The sequence below is a fragment of the Heterocephalus glaber genome, unplaced genomic scaffold (assembly GCF_053883595.1).
Source record: "Heterocephalus glaber isolate CG9 unplaced genomic scaffold, H.glaber_assembly_v1.0 deba00000122, whole genome shotgun sequence".
Taxonomy (NCBI): Eukaryota; Metazoa; Chordata; class Mammalia; order Rodentia; family Bathyergidae; genus Heterocephalus; species Heterocephalus glaber.
In genome coordinates this window covers 4,034,238-4,057,124 of record NW_028258138.1, presented here as the reverse complement: position 1 = coordinate 4,057,124, position 22,887 = coordinate 4,034,238, and the positions used below count along the sequence as shown (strand labels likewise).

The following is a 22,887-nucleotide window of genomic DNA, read 5'->3' as shown; positions in this document are numbered from 1 at the left end:
GACACCAGGGAACTACTTTCACACCAGACCTGGCTTTTTTGTTACAGTCTAAATGGAAAGCCAAAGGCAAAGGAGGCTGGCTGGAGAGTGGAGGGGCCGTGTCAGCAGGGTCCACCTGGCTCTTCGCCTATGCAGGCGTGGGCCTGGTCAGTGAAGTCCTCAACCCCATCTTGCATCCTTTCCTGTTAGCTGACTCTGTCCACCTGAATCATGGAGCCCGGATGGCATGCCAGACTGCCCGCCCCACTGAATGCCTGCCTGGAGGTGCGTCTGAATCTAGTGAGACACCCACACCCCTAATGCTAGGCACCTGGAGTTCTCCATACAGATGGGGAAATGTCTTACCTCACAAAAAAACAAGTTAACGCCCGTAAAATGACAACTTCACCTAGTCTGCCTGATATATACCTAGCTCGAAGCGGAAATATGTGCACTTCTGAATTCCAACAGGCCTGGAGGCCCAGCGAGTCCAGACTCATTTCACCACAGAGGCACGGATGGGGGGTAGGACATCCTGGGGACACAGTGACAGCAGGCCCCTATGCTCTGTCCTGCTGCCTGTGCAGCTGCCTCCTGGCTTGGGGCAAGCAGAAGGGCTGAGAGGTGTAACCAGGAATCCCCCTCACAGGTCTGCTCCACAGGAAGTGCCCTGACACATCACAGGCACAGCAGGGCCCGGAGAGCTTCCCGTGGAAGTGGGCCCTGACACCTCAGTGGCTATGCAAAGCAGTCACACACACAGCTGGCCTTTCCTGCCACACGGGTGACCTTCCTGCCCCGTCAGACTTTCCCAGATTTTGTAAATTTTCTACAATGAACTACAGTGGGCTCCTAGAGACAGGTGACCATCAGGCAGAGGAGCCGAGCCACGGGGCAGCACCCCACACCTTCCAGGGAGTGCACATGCACCTGCGAGTTCTGGATCCTGATCGTCCCCGGAGATAATGCCTGGGTGACCACTTGGCCTTGAGGAGTGACCACTGTGACAGGCTGGTACACGGTGCCACCTCGAAAGAGAACAGATGGTTTACAAGTTAAACTACTTTTAAGTCCTGATGATTTAAAACCACTCTTCTTGATATACTTAGGGAAGGAATAAAACCTCCAATCTGATGAGCCTTTAAATCATTGCAAGTTCACTTGTCATTGTAAATTACAACAGACTCACCAGACTGCCCACTAGGTTCCTTACAACCTAGGTGGCTTCCAGGGGAGCTGGCCATTCCCTTCCATTTGCTGCCTCTGATTTTTACTTTTTTCTACAATCAGCAAACGCTCCTGGGTGTGGTGATACACGCCTAGAATCCCAGTGCTGGGACGCTGAGGGGCAGGATCACTTCGAGTTCGAGGCCAGTCTGGGCTACATAGTGAAACCGGGTCTCAAAACAACAAACAAACAAACCAGAAAACAACCCCACAATTGGCACATGTTAAGGATTTGGCCAAGGGCAACAAATAACAAATATTTTTGTTCCGGTTATACTTTTTTTTTTGTACTGGAGATCAAACTCAGGACCTTGTGCATGCCAGGCAGGCATGACACCACTGAGCTACATCCCCACCCCTGTTCTTATATTTTTCTTTTCCCATGAGGCTTCTTTTAGCTTATTGCGAGTTTTTCAGTGTAAATCTCTGCCTCTCCCTACATTTTCCCTGTTCCATTTTCTTTTACTTTTTTTTTTTGAGACAGGGTCTCGCTGTGTAGCTCAGGTTGACCATAAACTCACTATGGAGTTCAGGCTGGCCTCAAACTCATGGCAATCTTCCAACCTCAGCCTCCTGAGTGCTGGGATTACAGGTGTGCGCTACCACACCTGGCCCTGTTCCATTTTCATGACATTTTGTATTCACAATATCATACACATACCAGGAAACGCTGGACTCTGTCCCCTTCTTGTCATGGTTTTTGCTATACAGTAACAGTAAGATTAGGTCTGTGTCATTAATTTATAATCAACAGGAGTTTCCAGGTGCTGCTAAAAACATAAAACTATGTAACTTGAAAAATCATAATTGGTTTTTGCTACTTTTTTTTGAGACAAGGTCTCATTATGTAGCTCAGGCTGGGCTTGAACTCATGGTGATCCTCCTGCCTCAGCCTCCTGAGTGCTATTACAAGTGTGCACCACCACACCTGGCTCTACTACATATTTTTAACTTCTACATAAACCTGTTTTCTAATATACTTTTTTTATTTGGTACCAGGGATCGAACTTGGGTCCTTGCACTTGTGTAGCAGGCAGTGAAACCACTGAGTTAAACCCCCGGCTTCTAATATACTTTTGGTAGGAAATCAAAATCTGCATAATATATTTGGTGAGAATTAACAAGCAGCAGACATACAAAGACCTCGGATTATAGTACTGTTAGTCAGAAACTAGCATTAATTAAGATACATGAAATCTAGAAAAATTAAAAATTTAGAAAATTATATTTATATACTTGCTCAAATACAAATGGGCCTATTTCCTGCCAATGCTTGTGGAGAACATGTCGGTTTTCCGATGGCCATACCTGCCACTGTCGCCATGGTGACATTTCCCTGCTGCAGGGCAGATGCCGGCACCACGATCCCTTGCGGGCTAAGGGTGCCCGTGATTGCGCTCTGAATCTGCTGGACATCAGAACACACACATCGTGGGGTTAGCAGAAGGTGGGAAAGCTGTGACTGAAGCTTCAGGGTGGTGGCACCGTGACATCACTGGTGAAGCCAAGGGAGGCCTGGGCTCAGAGCAAACCCAAGGTGTGGCCTTCCGAAAGCAAGCACACATGCGGGGAATGGGAGGGAGGCCGTGTCTGCCATGGCAGACAGAACTGAAGCGCTGGTCTGCTACGTGGCTCCCGCAGATCACCTTCCATCTCACTCCCATGTCCCACATGCCTTAGGGGCCGGGGTGACCAGGAAGGCTCTGCTAACTGATCCCAACCTTTCCCCTCAGCTCTGGCTCAGATACCTGGGCTCTCCACCAAGCAGCCCTCCCAGAGCAGCCACGCGCATTCTGAAGTGTTCCACAGGCGTGGAGGCAACTGGTGTTCCCAGTAGTGCTGGGGCACCTCCTCCAGCACCACTCGGCACAGTGTGGGGCAAGGGTGGCCCCCACACCGAGTGCTCTGATTTTCCAGAGTGCTCGGGAGTAGGCCTGGCCTGCAGCAAGACCCCTCGGAAACATATGTAAACAGCACACTGGAAATCGCCTAGCTGAAGTTGGCTCTAAGTGGACAACGACATCCACTTGCTGTGATGGCCAGGCTGAGGCTGGCAGGGCGAAGGCACCTGACACAGAGCCTGGCACACAGCTTGTGCCTGGGTATCTGAGCAGGAACAGAGCATCAGTGCATGCCATCCTCAGGCAACTGTTCTGAGAGCAGCATCACTGTGAACATGTAGGCTTGGCAAGAAACCCTTCAGGTCTGCCACATTGATTTGGTCACAACACAAGCTATGCCATCAGATTCATACTCCCAACTCCCCCCTTATGAGCCCACGAAATGAGTTCAAAGCAAGTAGATGGGAGAAAATAATAAATTTCTGAGCAGAAACCAATGAAATTGAAAAGAAAAACAAAACAAAACAAAAATCAATGAGGCAAATGGTGAGTTTACTGAAAAGATCAAAGCAAACAAACTGCCGGCAAAAAGAGAAAGAAGACAGGTTCCCAATCTCAGGAAGAAACAGGTGGTCAGTGCAGGCTCTGCAGACACTGGAGGGTCAGGAAGGAAAGGCACAGCTGCGCACCTGGAGGGTCCAGCGGCCCCAAGCCCAGCCACCGTTGTCCCCATCCAGCCCCACCACTATTAAGGAGACTGAACTTATAATTTACAACTCCCCAAAAAGAACTCTACAGGCCTGCGCAATTTCCCTGGGGCATTCTATCGATCAAACATCTTAAGATGAAACACCTATTCTACAATCACTTCTGGAAAATAGAAGACAAGGAAACACTCCCCAATCCACCTCCAAAGCCAGACAAAGACAGTACAAAACCCAAAGCTAAGCCAGGCATGGCGGCACATGTCTTTAATCCCAGAACGCTGGGAGGCTGAGGCAGAATATCCTGAGCTGAAGATCAGCCTAGGCAATTTAGCAACTTAACGAGACCCTGTCTCAAAATAAGGGCTGGAAATATAGCTCACGAAGCACCTGCGTTCAATCCCCAGTACCAGACACACCAATATCCCTTATGAATAAAGACACAAAATACCTGACAAAATATCAGCAAACACCGTTCAGAATTATGTGCCCACAATCAATTTTATTCCAGGAGTGAAAGGCTTGTTCAATATTTGATTTTTCAAATTAATCCTAGGAATCTCCCATATTAACTGGTCAAAGAAGGATAATCCCATCATCATACTAACTGATGTAGGGAAAGCATCTGACAAAATTCAACATAATAAAAACTCTCAGGAAAATAGCAATGCAGGGGAGCATCCTCAACCAGATACCTGCATTGAGGGAACACCTCCACGGCAGGCTGAGCTGGAGCCCAGAAGGGTCCCCTAGGTCTGGGAGCAAGGCGAGCAGCCTGTTCTCCACACTCTTCATGCTAACAGTGGGCACACAGTGTACCAAAAGAAGCAAAGGCACTGGGACAGAAAGGAACAGCCCCTGCTTGCAGGGGACATGACCCTAAGAAGAGACCCAGAATAGCAAAAGGAATTCTAGGTAACAGAGATATGGCAGGGGGTATCATAACCCCCAGTGTGAAACTATACTACAAAGCTACTGTGATAAAAACAGCTTGGTACTGGCAAAGAAACAGACCCGAGGATCAGTGGAACAGATTAGAAGATAGAGAAACAACTCCAGACATACTCAGCCACCTCATCTTCGACAAAGGAGCCAAACACCCTCACAGAGGAAAGATAGCTTATTTAATAAATGGTGCTGGAAAAAATGGATTTCAACCCGCCAAAGATTAAAACTAGACCTATATTTCTCATCATGCACTAAACTAAAATCGAAATGGATTAAAGACCTAAATATTAAAACAGAAACACTAAACCGGCTGGAAGAGAGTTTAGGAAGAACTCTTGAAGACATTGGTGTAGGAAAAGATTTTATGAACAAAGCCTCAGTTGCTCGTGAACTAGCACAAACAATCAACAAGTGGGATCTCTTCTTACTAAAAAGCTTCTACACAGCATGAGAAACCACCAGCAGTGTGAAGAGACAACCCACAATGTGGGAAAAAATTTTCACCAGTGGTCCCTCAAAGGTCTACTATGTCAAATCTATAAAGAACTTAAAAAAATCAGACCTCCCAAATTTAAAGACCCAATCTAAAAACGGGCATCTGAAATGAACAGACATTTCTCAGACAAAGAAGTGGAAATAGCAAATAAACATATGAAAAAATGTTCAACATCACTGGTCATTCGAGAGATGCAAATGAAAACAACGCTGAGATTCCACCTCACCCCAGAAAGAGTGGCTGCTATCATGAAATCAACCAATAACAAATGCTGGTGGGGCTGTGGGGAAAGAGGAACACTGCTCCACTGCTGGTGGGAGTGTAGACTGGTGCAACCACTGTGGAAGTCAGTATGGAGATACCTCAAAGAACTAGGACTGGAAGTCCCATTTGACCCAGCTATTCCCCTGCTGGGTATCTTTCCCAAAGAATTAAAAGAATCATACCACAGCGATATATGTGTACCCATGTTTATAGCAGCACAGTTTGTAATAGCTAAAACTTGGAAGCAGCCCAAATGCCCATCAACTGGAGACTGGGTAAAGAAAATGTGGTTTTTTAATAAAATGGAGTACTACTCAGCCATCAAAAACAAGAAATTAGCCAGGGATTTGGCTCAGTGGTTCTGCCACCTGCCTCACAAGCAGAAGGACCCAAGTTCGATCCCCAGTACCAAAAAAAAAAAGAGAGAGGAAAAAAAAAAAGAGAAAAAACAAAACAAGAAATTAGAGACATTTATTGCTAAATGGATGCACATTGAGGCGATACTCTTAAGTGAAATAAACAGGACACACACGTGTAAATACCGAATAGTTTCTCTAGTGTGAGAAACTGAAAGTGTAAATAAGGACTAAAAGGTATAATAGATAATGTGAAACAGGAGGAAAAGGGGCAAAGGGCAAGGGGAAGTGGGAGGGGTGGGGAAAGGAAAGAAGAGAATGGAATTAATATGAGAAAATGAAAAAATGGAAACAAAGTCTTTGTAAATAGGGAGAGATGGAGGGGTTGAAGGGAGGGCAGGGGAAGGGGGTAAAATAAGAACCAAGAGAGATTATGTAAAGGTGCAAATCTCCAATGATGAATGTCATTATATTGTACACCTAAAATGTACCAATAAAATAAAATTTTTTTAAAAAGATGGTAAGTTTTGTGTTGTGTATATTGTATACAAGTTCTGAAAACTACATGTCTGGTTCTGTGTATCCCATGTGCACCTATACTGCTTCTTCAAGGAGAGAAATGAATGGCACCCGACCTTCCAGGACACGGGCTGGGCGCAGGGCCTAGAGCAGACGGAGGACTCAGCCACACCATGCACGGGCCCAGGCAGGCCCTCTCTGGCCTGAGCCATTCCGTTCCCACACCGGGCCAAGGCAGAGACCTGGGGGTCCTTCAGGCGGAACAGCCGTCAAGACAGCCCCACGCCCGACAGTGCTGGTGGGCTCAGAAGGCAACAGCGGTGTCACAGTGACCACGCAGGGTGACCAGAGGCAGGTACCTGGGACTGCACGGGGGAGTACGGGCTTCCGGGCTCTCCGCTCAGCAGGGTCTCACTGTTCATTTTTGTCTTCAGACATGCAATGTACCGACTGCAGAAATCTTTGCAGAGTTCATTCACTTTCTCCAGCTCAAGAAGATGAATGCGTAACACCTGGATGGCTTTTACCATCTAGAAGTGTAGAAAATGAAGACTTTCAGGGGAGAAGAAGTGGTATTCACGTATTCAAAGTTATTGCCACACAGGGCGGTCTCTGGTTATCACACGGAAACACTTCCAGCACCGGCAACAGATGGGAAGTTGCAGCAGGTGACTGTCCTGGCCCCACCACCCTGGGCTCTGGGCCACAGCAGTACGCGGAGAACAAGGAGCCCGGTGCCAGCGTGCTGGCCGTGTCCAGCCCGGAGACCACCCGGCCACAGCCTGGCCTCCACTGCCGCGCTGGCCACCAGCTCGCTCTGCTCGGGCACAGCGGCCTCCCACCCTTGCTCTGTCTCCTCCTCTGCATCTGCAACGTAAGCAGGGACAAATGCGAATCCACCCGCTAAGGGCTCTTGATTTGCTGGAGTTCAGTTCATCAACTCTGCCTTTTTTTGATCATGTCAAGTCTAAGAACCCCCTGACTAGCCCTAGATCCCAAAGATTTTTTCTCTTATGAGTTTTCTAAACATTTTATACCTTTCTACGAGGTCACTGGGCTTTGCAGTAATCTGTGGGATGGCAGATACAAAGCCGTTACCACTAGCACCGCCTGCCCAGGAGCCAAGTCACAGCCCCCCTCTGCCTGTGAGGTGATGCATATGCGTCCATGCAACGGGAGAACCATCAGCTGGCAACAGGAATTACCGAGCAGTGAGCTCTGCCAGGCCCTGTGCCAGGCAGAACGCTGGGGCCTGCAGCCTGGCGGGGAGTAAAGGATACTGGTTCCCCTCACCACGGGCCAACAGAGGGATGGAAGCAAGACACAGCCTTGGGGGAGAGACAGGCTCTGCTCATCTCACTCCAGAGACAGGAGACAGACCCAAAGTCACACAGCCCACCTCCACCTCTGCCGGTGGTCAGGACTGAGTACACAAGAAGACTTTTAAAAAGCAAATACCTGGCAGTTTATTAGCAAGAAGAAGTTTGCAAAGACTCTGCTGCTAAGGCCCAAGGGCGCTCTCAGGGAATCTAGCAATGGCACCTGGGGCCTGGTCTGTGTCAACCAAATCTGTAAGGCGGGCAAACACCTGTTGTCCCCTGGCAGGAGGAGGAAGTGGGCACCCTGACCAAGGCTGCTGGTGCTGCACGCCTGCCGCAGGGCTTGGCTGATTTTGTGGACCCACCACGTGAGCCCCACGCAGCTCTCCACTTCCTCTGGAGAGTGCAGAGGGCCCTGGGCTCTGGAAGCAGGAGGCGGCATGGCACCATGGGAGTGTCAGCCTGAGACACAGCTGTCCTCCAGCCCTGGTCCCAGGTCAGGGCTCAGCTAAGGAAGGAGCTAAGCACAGACACTTGGGTGAGCAGCTGGTCCCAGGGAGCCTTTGAGACACTGCTGACGGAACCCCCAAGAACTTGGGGTGGAACCCAAACTATTTTATTTGCATGTTAAAAGAGAAGGTAACTAGACAGGGGAAGGCCTGAGGTCAATCACATTAAACACTCTGCGAAGCTGGTTATGGGTTCGTTCTCCAGGACTGGGACTGAATGCAGAGCCTTGCTATTGAGCTACATTCCCAATTCCCCCCTTTTTTTGTTACGGGGTCAAACTCGGGAGGTGCTATGACACTGAGCTAAATCCCTACACCCCCTCTTTTTTGTATTTTGTATGAGAGATTTGTTAAGTCACTAAGTTGCCAGGCTATGCTCGAATTTGTGATCTTCCTGCTTCTGCCTCCCCAACTGCTGGGATTATAGGTATGCATCACCACACCTGGCTTGTAAAGTAAGTTATTTTATAATTATACAATTCTCCCCTTGAATTAGTCAGCTTTTCTGTTGCTGGGATACAATACTCCATACCCACAACTTAAAGGAGAGGTTTAATTTGGCTCACATTTTAAGGGATTCAGTCCATGGCCTGCTGGCTCCAAGGCAGAAACATCAGGGCAGAAGAGGCAAAGCTGCTGAATTTGTGGTGGCCAGGAAGCAGAGCAGAGGAGAAGGGGCAGGGACCAGACTCAGCACCCAAGGGCACGCTTCCCCAGATGTGCACCCTTGAACCCTCTGCTAATTTGCTAAGCGTTCCTAATCCAAGGAAGTTGACAGATGAACGGTCACACCCTCTAGCGGAACTACAAGCAATCTGGAGTTCTAAATATAAGTTTAAAGTGTCATGAACAGATTTTAAATTGTGAAAATAAAACATAAAAGAGAAACATTTACTCACTAAGTTGTCAGTTTCTGGATCTTCACAGAAGAAGGGTTTTCCTTCTTTCTCTTGCTTCCTGACAAAGTTCTCGATGTCCACATCAAAACTGGCAGAAGTCGTGCCTTCAGAGCCTTGCGTGGACTGTTCACATTTTTCAAACAACAAAGCTAATAATGGAAACAGGGGATGCCTGGAGAGAAAAGAACAAAGAACAAAAGTATGTTCTCTACCTCCATGTGCATGCTTTGGTTCATACATGTGCATGATTTCAGAGCAGCTTGGTTGAGCTCTAATTCATATGTAACACGATTCACCACTTAAAGTGTAAAATTCAATAGTTTTTTTCAAGCATATTCTAGATCTGTTCCAAATTGAGAACACCAGCATCATTTACAAAAGCAGCCTGTACCCACTGCAGTTACCTCCACTTCTCCCTAAGCCCAGCTGCCAGGAAGCCACTTTCTCTCTATGTATCTGTTCCAGACATTTCATATAGAAGGAAGTATATGTGGCTGTCAGTGTTTGGCTGCTGTCTGCATGTTTTCAGGCCTCACCGATGCTGGACTGTGCATGTGCCAGTCCTTCATTCCTTTTGGTGGAGGCAAGATCCACGGTGAGGACAAGCTAGTTAGTTTTTCTGGTCATCGACTGGTGGACATCGGATTGCAGCTACCTTTCAGCTATCCGGGATGCTGCTGCTCTGGACATCCATGTGCAAGCGCTTGCGGGAGCATGTTGTCATTTCTCTTGGGTGTGTGTGCAGCAGCAGAGGTTCTGGGTCGAATGTAACTCCACTTTTTTTTTTTTTTGGTACTGGGGATCGAACTCGGGTCCTTGTACTCGCACAGCAGGCAGCGAAACCACTGAGCTAAATCCCCGGTCCTAAATGTAACTCTACTTTTAATTTTTGGAGAAGCTGCCAGACTGTTTTACAAAGTAGCCAGACCCTTTCCCCTTCCCATCAGCAGCATACGAGGATTCTAACTTCTCCACATTCTCAGTAACACTGGTGTGTTCCGTTTTTCTTTTTAATTACAGTCACCCTGATGGGTGTGACATGGTGTCTGGTACACAGAAGATGCAGACATGCTCTTGGAGAGAACTCAGACCCCACAGGTCAGGCAGAAACCCTCTGGGGGTACCACACATCGCCTATCCTCCTTCCTCTTTGGCCCCCAAGTCGGTGGCTGTTCATGTTTCGGTTGTGCCCTTCTCTAAAGGATACTGCACACTCACATACATGAAACGCCAGTGTCATGGGTCACCTAGAGTCACAGGGGTCGCCTGAGTTGATAAAACTCACAGACAACACAGAAGCACCTCCGTGTGCAGACAGGACCAGCTACTGGCCGTGCTGCTCAGAAGCGAATGGTGCCGACACTTGCGGTTACTAGGGTCCCAAGCTACAGCAGGGAGAAGCCCTGAGGGCATTACGCTGAGGGAAATAATGTGTCACAGGAAGCCAACTCTTGTGTGATTCCATTTCTATGAGGTATCTAAAGTCCACAAAAAGAAAGTAGAACGGTGGTCAGCAGGCTGTGGGTGAGAAAGGAAAGATCGGCTATTTAATGGATGGCAAACCTATGGCACGAGTGCTGCAGCTAGCATGCAGAGCCCTCTCTTTAGCACTCGAGCCAAGTCGCCCCAGCACTGCAGCATTCAGGTTTGACTGCAGTGTTGGTGCTCTGTGATAAATGAGTGGGTTCTGGGTTGCAGTTTGGGCACTCAGTCTGAAAGGTTTGCCATCCCTGGTACAGTTTCAGATTTGCAAATGAAAAAAATTCTGGAGATCTGTTTTATAACAATGCAACTATATTTCACACTACCATACCACACACTGAAAACCAGTGAAGTGGTGAACTGCAAGGGGCTGAAGGGATAGCTCCGTGGTACAGTGTGTGGCTAGGATAGGTAGAATCCTGGGTTCAATCCCCAGCACTGGGGAAAAAGGAAAAGAAAAAATGGTAAATTGTGTACTATGTTTAGACTTTTTAAAAAACTACAATTTAAAAAAGAAAAAGAAATGGTAATCAATGAAAATAGAGCCAGATGTGGTGGTACACCTGTGTAATCCCAGCACTCCGCAGGCTGAGGCAGGAGGATCACACGAGTTTGAGCCCAGCCTGGGCTACATAGTGAGACCCTGTCCCAAAAAAACCAAACAAAGTGGCCCCCCACGCAGGTTTAGATTCAGGATTTGTTCCTAGTGTCCAAGACTTCGACAAGAAAGCCGATGCTTACCTACAGATCTTGACAGAACTAAAGAAAACGGAAACTCATGAACAGCAAGGCAGAATTGATTAAACACTGCATTGTGTTGCTACAGATTGCTAAAGCAGTGAGCGTTCACCACCTAATAGCAGTCTGACTTGTCTCCAGATACAGTCCTGGAGTTCTCGGACTCCAGCAGTGAAGATGAGTTCTATGGCGCTAATGAGTTCCATCAAAGCAGCTCATCCCCAAAATGCTTAAAAGAGTCTTCTGGATCTGCCTCAGTCTCGAGCCACAGCAGCTGAGGAAACAGCCTAAAGCGCACAGACACCACAGAATCGCTGAGTTCTCCCACATCCAGTGGAACAAGTGATGCTGACCTGTCTGATCCATGATGACAGATGACGACGGGAGGCAGGGTGAGTGGAGGAGCACAAGTGTCATCAAGCACCTCTTGTCACAGGTCAGCCTCAGAATGGATCTTGCTAAAGTCGCTCTTTCAACATTTATCCTTGAAAGAAGATCTCTTCTAGAAATGTATGCTGACCTTTTTGCATATCCGGACCTGTTTGTGAGCATTAGTGACCAGCAGGCTCCCAGGGATCGAATGGCGCAGGCCATGAAATGGTGCCTCTCAGCCTTTCATGCAGGAAGGAAAGGATCAGTCCCCAAAGCCCGACAACCCCATTTTGGGTGGGATCTTCCAGTGTCACTGGACGTTACCAAATGACACCAAGAGAACACCGAGTTATTCAGACGGACCTGTTCCTTGGGTTTCCAAAAACAGTGTAACATTCATGGCTGAGGAGGTTTCCCATCATCCACCAATTTTAGCCTTTGTGCTGAGTGTTAATTTAGCAAGAAGATCCAATGCAGCACTCACATCTGAACCAAATCAAAGTCCTTGGGATGCTAAATGAGGTGCACAACAGAGGGCAGGGTTGTGTCTCCTGTCGAGACAATGACAAACATTACACCCTTAAGTTCCCTAATGGTTATGGAAGGTCTATCCTCACAATGCCCTCAGTGGAATTAGAAGGAGAATGCAGTTTTAATTGTTCCAAAACAGGCTATAGTGCAAATATCATCTTCCACACTAAACCTTTCTGTGGGGGCAAGAAACAGAATTACTGCTGAGATTTTTTTTCTCCAAACAATAAGAAGTCTTTTTGCTCAATTGAAAGGGAATACAATGGTATAGTGTATGCAAAATATGCAACGGGGAAAATACAGTTTTTGCTGATACTAAGGAGTTGCCTGTAATCAAGAAGAAAGTGAGGAAGTTGGAAGATCAGAATGAGTATGAGTCATGCTGCCTTTGGAAGGATGTCACTTTCCATTTAAAAATCAGATACTGATGCAGCAACTGAAGCACAGACTTGAAGGCAAAGAAAGGCAAAGATTTAGTTCTGTGGTTCCGTCGCCTGCCTCACAAGCGCAAGGTCCCAAGTTCGATCCCCAGTACCCCTCCCCACCCCCCCACCCCATGCCAAAAAAAAAGAAAGGCAAAGAGCAGAGGCTGGAGAAAGGAAGGAAAATGAAGTTCAGTGGGAGACAAGAGACAAGGTTGTTCCATGAAGATGGAGAATGCTAGGTTTACGATGAACCATTACTGAAACGTCTTGGTGCTCTGAAGCATTAGGTTGGGAAACAGAGTTCACGCCTGACGACCCAGGTGGTAGCTCTGCCTAATGAAGCAACAAACAATCTTCCTTTGGGAGAATCTCTCGCTTCCTTCTTACTGCAGTGATTCCTTCTCAGGGATGCTCAACTTTCTGATGCAGATGAATAATTAAAGCAGGAAACACTTCTTTTTTCCTCTGGCAGTTACATTTCTGACTGCAGTCCTGAGAAAAACCTCAGGTTTGAAACAAGATGTCTGCTCCTTTTCCAAACCCTGTGCTTTGCAAAGCATTTATAACCCCAAATCTCATACTCTGCGCTCTAGTTCAAGACATGACATACCAAGTGTTTCCTACTTTATGTATCTTGGGTCACACACACACACACACACACACACACACACACACACACACTCACACACCCTTGATGATGGCAGGTCTTTCATAAATATTCATCTGTAAATACTGGTTCCTCAGAGTTGTTCTAGAAAATTAGCACAATGTATCAAAAATCAAGTGTTAGGAATTTTCATTATTTCATCTATACTTTTATTTTAGAATTGAACTATTAAATTTATCTAAACCTGGATTACAGTTTAATTATTCTTAAGGCTTCATAAAGTAATTTTTCTAACCTTAAAAAAGTTCTTCACCACACCCTCTGAGTTCTAGGGATCTACAGGAGCTACAGACCCCAGACCTGTCCAAAATTCATTTTATTACTGTTATGGTTTGTATCCAGATGTTACCCCAAAGCCTCATGGGTGCTCACAGGTGGGGAGTTCGAAGGTGGCTAGATTAGGGTGCGAAACTGGGATTAAAGGGGTAGGTAATGGAAGCCCCATGCTGGGTGTGGGCACCAATCAATAGGTTTATAGTCTGGGTGGAATATAAAGGGACAGAAAGAAGACAGACAGCGGCTGCTTGCTGCCTTCTGCATGCCACACCATGAGCTGTTTCTTCTCTGCTAGGCCCCTCTGCCACGCCACCCTGCCTTGGAGTCTGCTGACTGTGGACTGAAACCTCTACAAACTGTGAGCCAAAGCAAACCTTTCCTCCTTTCAACTTGTGTATGCCAGGTGTTTTGCCTTAGCAACGAGAAAAATAACCAAGACAATTAGTGTATGCTTTGATACATAACAGTTACAGGGCCGGGGATTTAGCTCAGTGGTTTTGCCACCTGCCTCGCAAGCACAAGGTCCCGAGTTCAACCCCCAGTACAAAAAAACCAAAAAACAACACATAGCAGTTCATTCACCCTGGTAAATCGGTGTGTGTGTCTACCAACAGCTTCCAGTCCCTCCCCTCCCCCTAGGACCCCCTTCCTAATCTCCAAAGAGTCTGTCCCCTGCTTCCTGTCTCTCCCTTATTTTAGTCTCTGACTTTTTTAATTTTGAGTTTCTCATGTAAGAGAAACCACATATTTAACTTTAAAAGAAAGTGATTTTGGGCCGGGGATTTAGCTCAGTGGTTTTACCGCCTGCTGCACAAGCACAAGGACCTGAGTTTGATCCCCGGTACCACAAAAAAACAAACAAACTGATTTTGAGACAGGGTCTTCCTAGGTTGCCCAGGCTGTGCCCGCTCCTCCCACCTCAGCCTCCTGCACAGCTGGGATTACAAGTGTGCACCACTGTGCCTGGCCTCATCGTTTTTACTTTGGCAACTGGTAGACCAAAATACTATGCCCCCGTATTCAATGTTTCCATGTCTGGCCCCTCGCGGTCCTCCGTAGGGACCTGCCTGCTCCACCACTTTAGCTGTTTGCCTTTGCTTACTGAGGCCTTGAGGTTTCAGAATATTAATACTTTCCTTTGTTACACACCTTTGCTCCCAGCCGGGTTCTTGTCATTTGACTTGTCTATGACATCTTCTGTCACAGAAAGGGTTAGCTTTGTGGGATTCACATCTTATCAGCTTTTTATTTTTCAAGTTTGGGTTTATTTAAGAAGGCATTCTTAATTGATGGCTATACATATTTTCCTGTGTTTTCTTCCAATTTCTTACATACATTTGAATTTCCAACTGGATTTTAGGTAGGAAGGTGTTGAGAGACAGGGTCTTGCTATGGAGTTCAAGCTGGTCTTGAACTCATTATGTAGCCCAGGCTGGCCTCAAACTTGGGCAATCCTCCTGCCTCAGCTTCCCAAGTCCGGGGATTACAGATGTGCACCACTACACCTGGCTTCAACTAGAGTTTTTTTAAGAACTTAGGATTTTTTTTCCCAAATAGTCAGTTGGTCCTCTGATATTTATTAGTTTGTCTTCTGCCTATTGATTTGAAAGGCCCCGTTCATATTTTCAAATGTGCACAGGGCTCCCTCTGAGCTCTCAATTCTGTTCTGGTAGCCCCACACCTACGTATTCCTGCAGTAACACCATGCTAATTAAATGACTCCTGGGGGTTGTTTAAATGTCGTGGTGGGGAAGGACTCAGCCAACTGTAGCTGAGATGGGAGAGTCTTCCTTCCAGTTCCTCCTCTTCTTTTCAAGGTGGTAAGGTTTTAAAAAGCAAAGCAAAACAAAACAAAACTTTTGGTTTTTAGTTTTCTTGTACATTTTCCACCAGATGAATTTTAGAATCATATTTAAAATTTTGTTTTCAGTTCTATTGGATTTAGATGCTATTGCCTTAAATTTAAAAATTAGCTCAGGCAAAGTGAAACCTTCAGGACACTAAGTGGTCTTTTTGTTGTTGTTGTTTTTTTGGTGCCGGGAATCGAACTCGAGTCCTTGCGCTTGCGCAGCAGGCTGTGAAACCACTGAGCTAAGTCCCCAGCCCCTTTTGTTGTTTTTTTGAGACAGGGTCTTGCTATGTATTTCTCTGACCTTGAACTCACTATGTAGCCCAGCCTGGCCTCAAATTGGCAGCTATCCTCCTGCCTCAGCCTCCCAGGTGCTGGGATTACAGGTGTGTGCCACCACACCTGGCATTAAGTGCTCTTATGCAGGGACATGAACAACTCTCTATTAGTTGGTTTTTGCTTACATTCTACATTAAAATTTTTATACTTTTGGGGTCGGGGATTTAGCCCAGTGTTTCTGCCGCCTGCCTCAAAACCTCAAGGTCCCAAGTTCGATCCCTGCTACCAAAAAAAAATTTTTTTTTATACTTTTCTCTATGTAGTTCTGGCTTCCTTGATGTTAGGCTCATTCCTGGTTTTATAGTTTTTGTGGCAATTCTGAGCAGAAATGTTTCATGCTATATATATATATATATATATATATATATATATATATATATATATTTTTTTTTTTTTTTTTTTTTTTTTTATATAACAGGGATTGAACTCTGAACCTTGTGCCTGCAAGGCAGGCAGCGGAACCACTGAGCTATATTCCCGGCCCTTCATGCAATATTTTTAATTGGGTTAGTTCTGAGGTATAGAAAATCAAGGTCTTAAAAACACTTTTATTTGATGAATCATCCAGCAGTAGAATGGACTCTTCCTGGCATACAGACCCACACATTTACACACCGTGTGTGCGTGAGCGCCACCGTGATCAAGACACAGAGCAGCTCCGAGACCCCCAAACCCTCCTCTCATCCCCCTGTGCCCAGCCCCACTCCCCAGCCTGGGCAACCGCTGACTTGGCCCAATCACCAGGGCCTGGTCCTGTTGCGAGGACCATGTAAATGAATCTCACCATCTCAGCCTTCTGAGAACAACCTCGGTCACCCCGCACCTGCAGCTGGGATTCATGCCAGTCACTGCATGGACCACACCTTTCCTTTAACTCCCAAGCAACGTCCCACATCGTGGTGATATCTCTATCCATTCATCGGCCGAGAAACACTGAGGTTGCTTCCAGTTCCTGACAGCCGTGGATAAAGCATCTATGAACATTAATGAACAGCTGAACAGGTCTTTGCACATTTAGGCTCATAGCAGCATTAAGAAAAGTCAAAAGGTGGGAGCAACCCGAGGTCCACTGATGGAGGAATACAACAAAATGTGGTAGAGTACATACACATGCGGAATACTATCCAGCCTTAAAAAGGAAGAAACTCTGACACATCATAACACATGGGAACCTTGAAAATGTCATACAATATGAAAGAAGCCAATCACAATGAGACAAAGACTGCACTGTATGGTGTCACTTACATGAGATACCTGGAAGAGTGGAATTCATAGAAATCAACAGGACAACGGAGGAGGAGGAGAATGGGGGATCAGTGTTGAGTGGTACGGAGTTTCAGTCTGAGAATGAGGGCTCCCGGGGATGAACTGAACCACTTGACCTGCACCTTCTCGTGGGCGCTCTGCTGCCTGCGGACCCTCTGGCGACCGAAGTGTGTGCTCGCCTGCTCTGTCAGTCTGCCACTGCATGGTGGTCTCCCGTTGAGCCTGTGGTCTTGTCATGGCCTGGACACAGCCCCTGCGGGCCACGTGGCCCTCTGTGCCCCGTGTAGCTCGCCTTCTCGCTCTCTTAGCAGAGCTTCCAGCACAACAGAAGTTTTGCATGTTGGTCAGGTCCAGTTTCCACTTTCGATTTTATAAGCCATGTTCTTGCTGTCCTAACAACTTTTTACCTAACCCAGAAAGATTTGCTTTTGGAAGAATTACAGCTTTCAAAGTAAGTATAAGACGCGAGGCTAGGCCAAGGCCGGCTGCCTCTGTCTCGGACACATAAGACGCGGGGCTGTCCAACCCCGTCTGCTGAAAGATGAGCGGGCCCAGCTGGCACCTCTGTTGGCGGTCGAATGAACCACTTTCTCACAGGTCTGTCTCTGGACTCTTAGCCCATGTCTCCTTTCATTGGTCCCACATGTCAGTCACTGCGACTCTACAGTAAGTTTTAGAATGAGGTAGGTGGCTTCCTCCAACTTTTTCTTTTTCAAAATTGTCCTGGCTGGGGATGGTGGTGCACACCTATAATCCTAGCACTCAGGAGGCTGAGGCAGGAGGATGGCCAGCCTGAGCTACATAGTGAGAATCTCTCCAAAAAAAAAAAAAAAGTTGCTCTGGCTGTTTTGTCTTCTGTATGCAGTTCCAGATTAGCTTGCCTGTTTGTACAGAACCATCCTGCTAGGACTTGGCTTGGGATGGAGTCAAGTGGAGTTCAGTCTGCAGCCTATCTGATACTGATACCCTAACTGCACTGGCTCTAACAACCCAGGAACAGAGGATGGCCTCCATTTATGCAGGTCTTTGATTGCTTAAATCAGCATTTTATAGTTTTCAGCACAAAGGATTTACACCTAATTTTCTTCTGGAGCTCTTATAAACAGTACTGCCTTTTAAAGCTAGCGTGCTTGCTTGCTTTCCTTCCTTCCTTCCTTTTGAAACAGTGTCTTACTATGTAGTCTAGGTTGCCTTGAACTCACTATGGAGCCCAGGCTGGCCTTGAATTCATGGCAATCCTCCTGCCTCAGCCTCCTGAGTGCTGGATTACAGGCACGTGACACTACACCCAGATCCTTTTAAGCTTCTAATTGTACATTATTGGTATAGAAATAGGATTTGTGTGTTGCCCTTGTATCCTGAAACCTTACTAAAATCACTTAGTTCTGGAAGTTCTGGGTAGGCTTTTTGGAATCTTTCTGCACAGACAATTGTCGTTTATGCACAATCAGGTTTTTCTGTTGTAGTTGTTGTTTTGGAGTTTTTTTGAGACAGAGTCTTATTTAATTCTAGGTAGCCTTGAACTCATTGTGTTGCTTAGGCTGGGATTACAGGCATGTGCCACCGCGCACTACCAACTTACTTCTTCCTTGAACTTACCTCTACTCTGGTATGCCTTTTATTGCTATTCGTGCCATACAGCCTGGGCTAGAACTTCCATTACAGTGTTGGAAAGGAGTAATGACAGTGGACATCCTTGCTTTATTCTCAATCTCGGGGGAAACACTGTGTCTTTCACTCGTAAATAAGATGTTAGCTGAAGGTTGTTTCGTGGGTGCCCTTCCTCAGGTAAATAGAGTTCCCCAATACAGCCCTTAGCTGACAACTTTGGACAATACCCAGATGGTTATGGATTGGATTCTGTCAAGTGCTTTTTCACATCAATGGACATGATCACCTTGTGGATCTCACTGGTGAAGTTTGTTTTTATTTGGGGGCGGGGTCTGAGGTTGAGAGGAGGGGATTGGGGATAAAGAAGAATCAAGATATATTATGCACTGGTGGACTTTTAATGCTGAACCGTCTTGTATTGCAGGATAAACTCCACTTGGTCACTGGGCATTTTTCTTTTTATACACTGATGGATTTTTTTTTTTTTTGTACCGGGGATCAAACTCAGGACCTTGCGTTTACGAGGCAGGTAGCGGTACCGCTGAGCTAAATCCCCAGCCCTATACTGATGGATTTTATTTGTTAGAATTTTACTGATGATGATGAACCTAAATTTGGAGGGATGCTGGTCCAAACAGGTCAGGTCCTGGCAAGTTTGGCAGCATTCCCCGCCTTCTGTTTTCTGGAAGACTCTACAGACCCACTGCTCTTTTCTTCTTCATGTTTGGTAGACTCCTCCCCAAAACCCACCTGGGTCTGGCTGGGGTATAGCTCAGTGGCAGGGCCCTTGCTTAGCATGAGCAAGGCTCTGGGTCTGATCCCCAGCACCACAAACAAACAAACAAACAAACAAGACTATATGGGGCTAAAGATTTCTTTTGGCAAGATTACCTTAAATATACATTTATATTCTAAAACATTCTCTTTTAGTCATTAGAAGTAACATCAACTTCACCCAGCAAACTGCACCATTCCACAGGGTTACCTCCCCACTGCCTTGCCACCAGCTCTGCAGTGGCATCTAACAGGCTTGCACTACTGCGGGCCCTCTGAAATCCCATGCACCCGCACCCTGGTGCTACCTATAAATGGCCTGCTTGTCCGCATCCATCGGGGTCTGAGACTCCACGGGAGGAGGGCTCACTCCTTCCGCATCCGGTTCAGAGCAGATTGGCTCTTGCTCCGTTTTTAACTCTGTTACCACTTGCATCTATAAAAGGAGAAGTTCTGTTACTGAACACAAGACAAATTACGTTCTATTCCCAAACAGGAACACAATCAGAATGGTGAATTGTCAGACACTTAATGTGGCTGGCAATGATATACAGAGACTACTACGGTACTAACAAGAGGTCTTTAAATTTAATATGCTTTAAAAGTGGGTAACATAAAGGTCAGATTTCCAAACTGCTTAGGAACTGAGATGACCAATATTTGTGAAATGCTTATGATTTAAAAATTACAACTATACGCAAGCGCAAGGTTCCAAGTTCGATCCTTGGTACCTCCCCCGCCAAAAAATTACAACTATATACCACTGAGGGAAACTCTACATATGAAATCTTTGTTTATCTCCTTGCTACATATCCTCACATTTAATAATATAAAGAAAAGGAAAATAAAATATAGTGGTACATCTGGAAAAGATAGCCACGTTTGTGTCTATGTGGGAAAGATGGCCATAGTTGTGTCTGTCACCCGAAGGAGAATTTGCAAACAAAATTTGGCCAAATGCTTCTATTGTGAACCAAACTGTTTGCTAACAAAAGCGTTCATGGGGGCCAGGGATTTAGCTCAGTGGTTCCGCTGCCTGCCTTGCAAGCACAAGGACCCGAGTTCAATCCCCAGTACCAAAAAAAAAAAAAAAAAAAAAAAGTGTTCATGAACTGAGGTGCCACTGTACTCTAAACTCTTTGTTTTCTAAAAACAACTAAAAATCCAATATGCTATATGTCTGCGACAGGGTTGAAATTCTCCCATATCCACCCCCCACCCCCCAATACTGGGAAATGAACCTAAGGTCTCTGCACCAAGCTACATCCTTAACCTTTAAAATTTTTTTGTGACACGGGGTATCACTAGGACTCTAAGTTGCCCAGGCTGGGCTCAAAGGTGGTGATCTTTCTGCTTCAGTCTCCCCGAGTGCTGGGATTATACGTGTGTGCCACCACTCACAGCTGTAAGCTATAAAAATTTTTACACGAGTTGGGGATTCGGCTCAGGGAGAGCACATCTCTGGCATGCATGAAGCCCTGGTGTGATAGCCCAGCCGGGGTGTCTGCATTCACGCATAGGAAGGAAAGACCAGCTGTGTTTACTTAAAAGTCTTAAAGATACATGATTTAAATGCTTTAAATAAGCTATGTGTTTTTCACTTGGGTAAAATGTATTCATATCCTTAAACAATTCAGTTTAAAAAAAAGCAAATCGAATTTGTCATGGCAAACTTCTCCTTGTCCACACGCAGATGGGACAGGGCCGAGGGCTGGGCTTTCCTGCTGAGGGACCAGCCAGGCTGCTGCCCGGGTCTCACTCAACCCTCCCAGGGCAGCAGGGAGCAAGGGCTCCCAACCCCGACCTGCTAAGCAGGGCGCAAAGGGCAGGGCCCTCTTCAGCACAGAGCACACAGGGCAGGCAGCACGCTCCTCGACTCCTGCAGGTCGCAGGTCACAGAGCACACCCACCAGCACACCCAAACCACAGCGCACTGCAGTCAGGGAGGAGCCCCACCCGCAGCGGGAGGACAGTCGCAGCACAGCCACCCAAGTGCACCCAAGGCAGAAAGAGCAGACGGATGACCGGGACAGCTCCTCGCACGCTTGTACCTGGGAGATGAAACCCCAGAACTCCCATGTAAAAGTCGGTCAGCTTAGCCCTGTTTTGTGACCCTCAACACGAGAATCTACGATTATCAAAATCACTGAGCTTGGGTACTCTAGGAGGCTGAGGCAAGAGGACTGCAAGTTCAAATTCTGACTGGGCAATTTGGAGAAACACTGTCTCAAAACAAAAAAATTTTTTAAAACAGCTGGGGATGCAGCACTGGGTGCTGCACTGTGGAGGCACCAAGTTCAATCTCCACCACCACCAACACACTGTCCAGGTTAAGGACGTAGCTCAGTGGTAGAGTGTTTGCCTAGCGAACACCAAGCCCTGGGTTCTACCCCAACACCAAAAAATGGAAGGGAGGGAGGGAAAAGTAGAGGGTCAAAAACAGAGATTTTCTTTTTTATTAAACTAATCCAGGGCCTTGTATATGCTAGGCAAACATCCAGCTGTTCTTCCAAAGCCACAATGCTAATTAACAATGGCTTTAAAAAGGTACGATGCGAGAGGGGGCGCTAACATTACTAGCAAGCTTGGTATCACTTGTGGAAGTAATCTGAATAATTCTATAGCTTATCTTTCGGGACGCCAACATACAACAAAGCATAACATATTTAAGATTGAACGAGAACACACAGCATTGTCCACCATGTGGTGCCAGGCCCACCAGTGGTAACCAGCATGCAGAACACTTGGGTGCTCACTTGCTGCCCGTCTTGATAGCTGTCTATACTCAGGGTCTGTGTGGCCATCATGGTTATCGAGGGTTTAAGGCATCAGATCATCTTGAGTCCAAAGCAGGTGGTGTCTGGAAAACAAAGGCCCAAGGGCATCTGTTAGCAGCATTCGGCCTCCACAGCATCAGATGGTGTTTACAAAACACACATTTTACACAGAAAGGAAATGCTGCCCTTTAACCTGTGCTGGGCCCCCACTCCGCCTGACAGGCACCAGTGAGCACTTCCACATGCGGGACACGGACACCAAGGAGAGCAGGGCAGCACAGGGTGGCTCCAGGCTGCACGGTGAGGGCAGCCTCTCAGGGAAGAGCCGTGTAAGCAAGATCTGATGGTACAATGAGCCAGAGAGACAGTGCCCCAGGGAAAGGAGCAACTAATGCAGAATGAAAGCGACATGCTCAAGGAGATGGCACTCCTAGAAAGCCATGTGCATAATGCAGTTACAGAGACAACGGCCATTTGCTCAGTGACAACATACAACCTCAAAATAACACTGAGGCGCTGGAATGATGGGCCAGGGGCCATAACAAGCACCTGCAATATGGATGCAGAGGAGCATTTCAGAGGAGTGTACAGATTGTGAGCTGAACCCCAGCTGGCAAACCAGCAATGTCATGGTGCATGTCACAGGAGGTCATGGAGAGGTCAAGGGTCATCCTACCATGTGTTCTGCACTAGCAGGACCACCAAAGGTCACCAGGGGA

At 46.8% G+C, this 22,887-nt stretch overlaps 1 protein-coding gene and 1 pseudogene across 4 annotated transcripts in view; one reads left to right on the top strand and one right to left on the bottom strand.

The window, feature by feature from the left end:
- The window catches only part of Pknox1 (PBX/knotted 1 homeobox 1), a 57,907-nt gene that overhangs the window by 12,940 nt on the left and 22,080 nt on the right, over positions 1–22,887 (bottom strand). For 3 of the 4 annotated variants that reach the window (XM_004842426.4, XM_021256322.2, XM_021256323.2), the window contains 6 exons: positions 22,148–22,251; positions 19,700–19,827; positions 9,062–9,233; positions 6,694–6,864; positions 2,515–2,614; positions 910–1,007 (listed from right to left, as the gene is read on the bottom strand). In XM_004842426.4, coding sequence (XP_004842483.1) covers positions 910–1,007; positions 2,515–2,614; positions 6,694–6,864; positions 9,062–9,233; positions 19,700–19,827; positions 22,148–22,198 — 720 coding nt within the window. In that variant the 5' untranslated portion in view covers positions 22,199–22,251. The remainder of the gene's footprint in view (positions 1–909; positions 1,008–2,514; positions 2,615–6,693; positions 6,865–9,061; positions 9,234–19,699; positions 19,828–22,147; positions 22,252–22,887) is intronic. The other variant, XM_004842428.4, reaches the window with a different exon arrangement.
- On the top strand, positions 10,650–19,046 carry LOC106009221 (oxysterol-binding protein-related protein 9 pseudogene; annotated as a pseudogene).